The 9398-nt window shown below is 36.2% G+C and overlaps 1 protein-coding gene across 1 annotated transcript; it reads left to right on the top strand.

Moving 5' to 3' along the window:
• The first annotated feature begins 288 nt into the window (after window positions 1–288).
• Window positions 289–8691, top strand: LOC311085992 (uncharacterized protein). Its single transcript, XM_084118614.1, has 12 exons — window positions 289–431; window positions 578–904; window positions 5410–5718; window positions 5799–5844; window positions 6145–6203; window positions 6895–6928; window positions 7019–7108; window positions 7243–7343; window positions 7786–7835; window positions 7950–8015; window positions 8288–8449; window positions 8660–8691. Exons 1-11 carry the CDS (start codon window positions 386–388, stop codon window positions 8447–8449), a joined length of 1290 nt encoding a protein of 429 aa, XP_083974740.1. The 5' UTR covers window positions 289–385; the 3' UTR covers window positions 8660–8691.
• The last annotated feature ends 707 nt before the right edge of the window (window positions 8692–9398 follow it).

The following is a 9398-nucleotide window of genomic DNA, read 5'->3' on the forward strand; positions in this document are numbered from 1 at the left end:
TTTTGAGTTGTTATATTTGAAAACATGTACAGTTTAGATTTTGTATGCATTTATTTTGTCAATCAAAATGTCCAAGTTTTATATCAAATTGAACAAGAGAATCTGCTTATTCAGATTATACCACTACTACAGTATCTTTTAACATGCTTTAACCTGTTCACAAATCAAATTAGCCATAAGTAAAATGTTGATTGTTGTTGTGTTGTGGCTAGTTTGAGTTTGCTGCTGCTACTTTGCTCACTTGCTGACGCTTATTTTATGTGGTTTCAGGCGATGATATTTCTGCTCTGAAACGGAAACAGGAGGAAACAGAGACACTTCAAGAAGAGACCAGCTCCTCTCATACACACACACTCCACTATAGCACACACACTCCACTATAGACATGATTTACTTTCTGATTTTCTCTGGGATTTTACTTTACATCTCGGGTAAGAGAATATATATATAATTTTGTTTAAAGTATTACTAAACCATTGTACAGACTGTTGTTAAATTTTTTAAATGGTTTAAGTTATAATTATCATGTGCAGTTTGTGTTTTATGGTTTCTCCCCTACGTTTATTCTTGTCTACAGGTGGTGCTAGAGTTAATACACTGGAACTTAATATAGCAGTGAAATCTGGATCATCTGGCATTATTCCATGTGTGTATGATAAACAACATAAAGTAAACCACAAATTTTTCTGTCAGGGGAGATATTGGGTCATTTGCAGTATATTGGCATTTGGAGCAGGAAAGACAGGAACATTTTCCATCACTGATTATCGAGACCAGAGTATTTTTACAGTGCGATGGGACAAACTGGAGATCTCCGACTCTGGATATTACTGGTGCGCTGTGGAGATTGGTGGCCCTGGCACTGTAGACCCTGGTTATTATTTGTATCTGACGGTCCAATCAGGTAAAAAACTTCTTTCCAAATTACGATTTACGAATTACAGTTTTGTTTTCTGACAATGCAATTTATTAAAATAGAATAAATATGAAATGATTAAGCTATAAATAGCGTTATAAATAATGTAAAAGGTAAGTGTTGTTGTTGGGTTATATATTTATTATAAATATAATATAATACAATATAAAAATGAAATAATGAAGATATAAATAACATTGTAAATATTATAAAAGGTAGGCTAAGTGTTGTTGGGTTATAATATGTATTTCTTTACACACAAGTAAACCGGATTACACCTTTAAAGTATTGGGTTTCAACTTACTCAAATATCTAATGATACATATGTAAAAAAAAAAAAAAAAAAAAACTTTTAAAAAATATTGAAAGTGCAATTTTGACTTATATTACTAAGATGCGATTAGTCAGTTTACAGATTTCTAAGATTATATAGTTTACTCTTTATAGAAATGGACGATGGCGACCATATTTAGACAGTTTGTGAACCCCTTTAAGAGAGTTTAATATAACTTTCAAAAAGTCCAGTACAAACGTTACTGCCACTCATCAACGGCAGCTGTCACAGTTGGCGACAAGAACAATCCTCCGGCTAGACCGTCCCATTTAACAACGTTCAGTCAGACCGTTTCACACATACTCCTGTGCAGTACCACAAACACATACTCACTTTGTTTCAAATCCATAAGTTATCAGCAACTTTTATTTAAAAAAACAATTTGTCAGCATTGCGATTCTCTTTGTATATAATAGACGTATCGTTTAAACACAATTTAAACAACGTATTATTCAATGCATTGCTTCTATATAGATTATTAGTTCCTCAAGCAGTGGTAAAATATTGAATCATGTAGGCCTACTTAAAATCGCATAGGCCTACATTTTAAATTAAAACTTAAAGGGATACTCCACCGTTTTTCATATTAAACTATGTTATTCCCTTAACTAAGACGAGTTGATACATAGGCTACCTCTCTCATCTCAGTGCATGCACTTAATCGCTCTGGCGCGCAGCGACACTCTGATAGTACTTAGCTTAGCCAAAGTCCTTTTAGGCAGTCTCTGGCTTACCCCAGTATATTCAATGGTATCTAACAGCAATGAATTTAGAAGTGACCAAACACATCAACGTTTTCCCTATTTAAAAACAGTTACACGAGTAGTTATACGACCAAGTATGGTGACACAAAATAAAACGTGGCGCTTTTCTAAGCGGGTTAAAAAGGATAACTATAATGTATGGCGTAATAGCACTTTTGGAAGTACTTCGACTCGGCGCAGTAAAAAGTCACGCCTGATCCTCTTCGCGCCACGTTTTATATTGTGTCACCATACTTGGTCGTATAACTACTCGTGTAACTGTTTTTAAATAGGGAAAACTTTGATGTGTTTGGTCACTTCTAAATTCATTGCTGTTAGATACCATTGAATATACTGGGGTAAGCCAGAGACTGCCTAAAAGGACTTTGGCTAAGCTAAGTACTATCAGAGTGTCGCCGCGCGCCAGAGTGATTAAGTGCATGCACTGAGATGAGAGAGGTAGCCTATGTATCAACTCGTCTTATACCATTATACTGGGGTAAGCTAAGTGCTTTCAAAGTGTCACCGCGCGCTAGAGCGATTGAGTGCGCGCACTGAGATGAGAGAGGTATGTATCAACTCGTCTTAGTTAAGGGAATAACATAGTTTAATATGAAAAAACGGTGGAGTATCCCTTTAAAATTGACAAAAACAGCAAATTCAAACCTTTTCTTTTGCATAATTTAAATCTGTATACAATAAATCTTGCATGTCACAAATAACTTGTTTTTCCACCTCCACGAATGAGTGTCATTCATTATGTCGCCTTGTTGCAGTAATTTTCCTTGCTTTACCCCAGTCTTAAAGTAAAAAGATGACTGTGAAAAATAGCAGTATTTAATTAAATGCATTTATTATGATATTATATTGTATTTAATCAAATGCATTTATGATGAAATTATTTAGCCTGGTTAAAACCAGACCATTTTCAGTAGTAACTGAGGTCTGGCAACGCTTCATTAATAACTCATTTCCAAAGGGGCGCCACCAACGGACGTCGCTCAAATGCCTCTGGGCGCAGTTGGATAGACCTAAAACCAATCAGAGCGATCGCCATCGTGTAAAGCCCGCCTCAATGTTTCTGATCGGCTTGAATGGGCTCTTTGCCAGACTACTTGCAAAGCAAATCTAAACTTGCCGGAAGGTTGTCTGGGTTTTCCCAGGCTAGAAATTACTACATTTTCATGTCAATCTGTGTTCATTTTTACCACAAACATACGCTGTCACTTTAATTCAGCATTTGCAGCACAGCAGAAATAGACTCAGTGCAGAAACGATCGCAGCACTGCTGTATACGCACCGCTCCTGCAATGTCTACTGCATTGGTCAGACTTGATGACTGCAGCTACGACAGCTCGTGTTCTCAATAAAGAATGCTGCTGAAGAAAGAACCAAGTCTTCTGGTCTCTGCTTTGATGAAGGAAAAGTTTCCAACACATCTAAAACTTTTTTGTATAAAATGTATTTCTGTCAGGACCACTACCGTCAAATATGATTGACAATTAGCATACAGTTTGGATTGGCGGAATGGTTCCATTCTGGGCGAGAACTCCCTGCGCATCCATGCAGCCTAGCATGGATAAGAGCAGGGAGAGCAGCAATAATCCCCCTTGGGGTAAACAGAACAGAACCAACATGAAAGTTTGCAAATATATTTAATTCAAGTTCTTAAAGTACAACATTATTCGATAATTATTCTAATTCAAGGGGAATCAGAATGTCAAATCCTGACTGGGCAAGAGGAGGAGCTGGGGAAGGAGGAGGGTAATTAGCTCCTGAGAAACGCGATAGCTGCTGATAATACTGAAGGAGCTTATATATGTATATGGTGATAGGCGTCGTATTCCTATAGGTAGATGTGGATCAGCTGAGGGTCAGCTGATGTGAGCTTGACTAACGTGACCTGCCAGAACTAACGCTACGCTTGATATTTGCAACAGTCATGTTAACATACACACATTAACAGCAATGATACAAAATTTCTGTTGTAAGAACAGATATTCAGCTGATGGACACCAACTGCATTATCATAGGAACATCCCAGATGAAAATAATGAGGAAATTACATTCTTTGCTCACTTCGCCAAGTGGCAACGCTACATAATGGCACACAAGTGCCCTGCTCACTCCAAAGTCCCCACTTCAAGGGCTTGGCCCTTCAAAGTTGTGAGTATTTGGAGCACACGTGTGTAAACTGATGAAGATGTTTTCTTAATTTGCGGGTGTTTTTCTATTTGCATGTGAGTTCTTCAGTTGCAGTGTGTTGAGCTCTCTCAGCCACCGTAGGGCCTCCTGTCACATACCAACAAGCTTTTAGCATTCAATTCCAATCAGAATAGGGATTGTGTGTGCTCTTTTACTGTCCATATGATGGTCACACACATCTTAAAGATAAAACTTCTCGTAGTGAATCAGACACCTTTGATATCAAGGGTGGATATCGCAGGATTCACACTCGTGCGCTTTGTTGCTGATAAACTGTTGCTTAAGTTCTGTTGCTTTTATGAAAATAAATATGATGAACGAGACACCCAAAGTACTTATTTATTTCCGTTTAAAAGACATTTTTACAGGCCTAAATATGACAGCAATCACATAACCCATAGAGAAATCGCACTGTCAGAAAGTTTAGGAATAGTCACACGTCATTTATACACATAAAAGCAGGATATCAGGGTTTTAAAATCAAACATTGTAAAAGAAAACAATATATCACGGTTGTTTAAACCAATGAACATTAAGCTGTGTCGTCAGCAAATCGTTTCCCATCACTTTTACTCAGCGCAGTCGGTGGAGATCAACTGCAGAATCCGACACGTCCGCCTCGCCTTCGCAAGAGTTTTTTTACATAGCCTACGTCAGCAGGACATCAGAGCGTTTTATACAGTCTACGGTACAGGACCACTCGGACACATTTCTAACCGGCATTTCGCGGTGATCACCGGTGATCGCTTCTGCGCAGATTTTGCTCTTATCAAACAAGCCTATTCATTCTGGAGTTGGACTGGTTGCTCTGTAGCCTATTTTTTAATGCACTGAAAAGAACCGTCTCATAAGAGTGATTCGTTCTGGATCACATTACTCGCTGAATGTGGTTTAAAAAAGCAGTAAAGCGGTATCAGTGCAGGAGACATTTTTTTGAATACGGAAACAGAAATTATGTTATTTTTTGTTAATTTTTTGTATTTTAGTACAGCATTCCTGCATACCGGTGAAAGAATGAACTTTCTATAGTACAGGAACCAAACTTCCACAATTTTCAGTTCTGTGACTGTAACTGTTACCAACCGTAACAAGTAAACACTTACAAATATCAAATATATCAATATCAAGGGAATTTAGATAGGTCTATTTACATTTTATAGCCAATAAGACAATTGATGGACAAATCTTATTGTCTTTTTGACTGTGTTCAGCTCCTGATGTGTCTGTGATGAACAGCAGTGTATCTGGACATGAAGGTGATAATGTCAGTGTCCAGTGTTTCTACACTTCTGGATATAAGTATAAACTCAAACAGTGGTGCAGATATAAAGATCAGAGCTGTTACACTGGGAAGAGGACTGACACATCCCAGAATTCATCAGTCCAGATCAGTGATGATGGGAGAAGCTCCTTCACTGTGTTGATGACTGGACTGAGACTCAGTGATTCTGGATGGTACTTCTGCTCTGCTGGAGATCTGCAGGCTCCTGTTCAACTCACTGTCAATGAACCCAAACCTGGTAAGATCACAAATCAGTTCAGCTATAAAAATGGTGATTCTCAATAGCCTAAAAATAACTTCATGTTTTTCTCCTTTCAGTGACACATATTCCAACAACTACACCATCTGACCCTGAGACAGACAAGTAGGTGTACTTTTTGACCATTTAAAAGAATCAAATGCATCTATTTATTTTTGTAGCCCGAAAACCTGTTGATCCTGTTCCCAAAACTGGTCTACATGATTTGGTCACAATTTGGACTGATTCGATATTTTTTAAGGAAAGAAGTACAGGAGAAGAGCATACAAGCCTACTTTTTTTTTTTTTTTTTCACTGAAGAAAGAAAGTATACAGTTTACATACAGGTTTGGAATGATAAGACTTGATTGTACTTTCATTTTTGAGTGAACATATTTTTCTTTCTCTTTTTGCATTGTTTTGCAGGTACACAACTCAGACATCTGCAAACAGAAATCCCACAAGTGTGAATGAAATAATAACCAGTAAGGAGCAGCTGAACTGGGTTAATCAGATCAAATATTTTTAATGTGTTTAATTACCAATTATGAAATGACATGTGTAATCATTTATCCATCAGAAAAAAAATACTCTGGAAACAGTCGTTGTTTAGATGCACTGCATACAATGGAAGCCACATACGAAAAAAAAAATCATGCTTTAGTAAATCATAATTATGACATTTATGACAAAAAAAATGCTGAAGTCTGAATTATGAGATAAAAAGTCATAATTATGACGCTGAAATTCTATAAAATGTCAGAATTATGACAAATGTCTAAATTATAAGATAGAAGTCATAATTATGACATAAAATGCTGAGACTGTGACAAGTCAAAATTATATCATAAAAAGTTATATCATAATTATGACAATTTTTAATTATGACATTAAAAAGTATGAAAAACCTATGTAACTTAAATCATGCTTAATTCAATTATAACAGAAAATTATGACATAAGACTAAATTATAAGAAAAGAATGACATCAAATGACATCTATTATGACATCAAAAGTCACGATTATGACAAAAAGTCAACTTTTTATGTCATAATTATAATTTACTAAAGCATTAGTTTTTTCCTTGTGTGGTGGAAACGGGCTCCTAACAAACAGCTTCTTTCATTAATGATAACACTAAGACACTTGTTTCTCTGTTTCTGTTGTTGGCAGCAGTTATGATTACTGATTTTAGACCTGAGACACGCATGTAAGTGTGAACATTGTTATTCAGTCATTCATAGCAACTGATACCAAACTATTACATGTCAACATAATGTAATGTTAATTTTAATTGCAGAGATGAAGCTCATCCATCTCTAACAACAACAGCCTCAGCGACTATTAATACAGAAATACACCGCCAGGATGAGCAAAACAACTATTTAAGGCATGTAAATTAATTAATTTGCTTATATTGGATCTCTAAATTAGAAACAAAGCTTTAACAGATGAATTTGCTGCACATTAAAAGTGAGAATAGTTCTGTATGATAAACACACATATGTCTCTCCATCACTGCAGGCATGATGTGATTCTGCTCATGAGTCTTGTAGCGACGCTTGTGCTGTTCCTGCTTGTTTTTCTCGCTGTAATAGTAACCTGGAGGCTGAGAAAGAAGCCGGGTGAGTTTTCTCTTTACACTTCTGGAGGACTGACAGTATATTATTGTGCTTCATTTACAGCTATTTAATAAAGAAATCAAATAAATGGGCATAATATACTGTCTATATGGATTACAGTATGTGAGAAGAAAGAGCCTGTAAAGTGACTCGAGAGGCATCAAACTCGCACAATTACAAAAACAGGGACAAAAAATGGGTCAAATTTACAGTTTTGCATCATGATACACACACATTTGACAACAAAAAGATACAACTGACAAGAATCAAGTATTTTATATCTTTTGTATATGCCATTCATAAACCCTGTCAACTGTAATTGTATAATCTTAAAAATAAAGGTTCCAAAAGCTGGTTTTCACAACAATACAAAAAAAGAGGGGTTTTTTTAACAGTGTATATGGAAAATATTATGATATTTAATCTTCATATCTCACTCTGACAGAGAGGGGTCACATTAGAGAAGAAGAACATTTTAACACCACCAGTAATACAGTAAGTAGAATACAGTAATACAGCAGCCGCTACTGTAAGTCATCAGTCCTCTCTGCAGACATTTACTGAGATGATGATTGAAAATTAATGATCATCAGTTGTGTTTCTTCACAGTCTTCTGCCTCAGTGGACGGCTGTTTGGTGACGGTGACTTACAGTTCTGTGATCTTTCATAAGGCAGTAAGTGTGGTCTTTGAATGCTCTGAATGACTGAGTCACACTGCAGTTTGGGCTGGGACGTCCTGTTTGTCCAAATCAAAAGGGAAACTTGATTTAGGATGGGGTGCTGGGGAGGGGGGTCAACACATTTGATTAAGAAACAATATCATGTCTATAAAACACATCAAACTCCACGACGCACAACAAGCGTATTGGTGAGAAGAACACAAAAATACACACCGAGATACAAGGAACATTAAAATTAGCACAAAAAACTTTTGCCTACCTTGCAGAACACTGAAGATGGACTTGGATTTTCTATTTTGAGATTCAGTTTCTTCACATCATTTACAGCTCATGTCGGACACAAGAGGAAGGATTGGGATAGGCTTATCCAGTTTCGAGAAAGAAAACATCACATGCTAAATGAAATGAATCCTATTGGAAAGAACTAGGTTTAATGCCAACATACAATTTATATTTTGTTTATTACAAATTAATTACTAAATGCTTAAATGGAAATCCCCAGCACACCTGCTTCCCATTGCCCCTTTTTGTAAATTATCACTATTTTTGCATTTCTGTTATGTGACATTTGTAGCACAGAAATTACAGACTAATGGTTGTGATACAGAACTCTTAAAGCTGATCATGTTTATTCACAGCCTTTATCGTCAGTGTATCCAGAGGACGACGGGATCTACAGCTCTGTGAACTTGAAACTTGAAAGGCTGTGAGTTCATATCCATACACACCCTGATCGTTCTTAATGACGTTTTGAGCAAATTAAAGTAATTTGTGAAAGTAAATGAAAGTCATTGTAAATTAATAATAAATCTATTTGTACCATTTCAGTTTTTAGTTAGTGTAAACCTGTTAAATGTCACTTTGGAAGTAAAAACACTTTAAAAAAAAGTTACTTTAAGTTTACTGTAAAGAAAATGTTCTGTACTAAACTTATTTTATGCAAAAATATATATTTTACAAACTCTGAAATTGCTAAAACATCAAAGCCACATGCTAACCAAGCTGTGTTCCAAAGTTGGCTATAGGCCTTCTAAACTGAATACTGAGATCACTCAATGTGCTGCAGGTGCAACTGAAGAAAACACAAGCAAATAAAAAAACACCAGCAAATTAAGAAAACATCATCAGTTTGATAACATGTGCTGCAAATACAGACACGTATTTGCATTGTGAGTGCGTTTTGAGTTTTTGCAGCACATTTTCTTAATTTGCTGGTGTTTGTTTCTATTTGCATGTGTTTTCTTTAGTTGAGCTCTCTCAGCCACCGTAGTTTAAGCTTTCAAATGATACCTAATTTAAGATGAATAATAAAATATGTGATAGGAAAAAAAGGCAATAAAAAAGAGCACTAAGCATCCCACTGGTGGGACAAGTTAA

The sequence above is a fragment of the Abramis brama genome (genome assembly GCF_963993115.1).
Source record: "Abramis brama genome assembly, chromosome: 7".
In the NCBI taxonomy this organism is placed as follows: Eukaryota; Metazoa; Chordata; class Actinopteri; order Cypriniformes; family Leuciscidae; genus Abramis; species Abramis brama.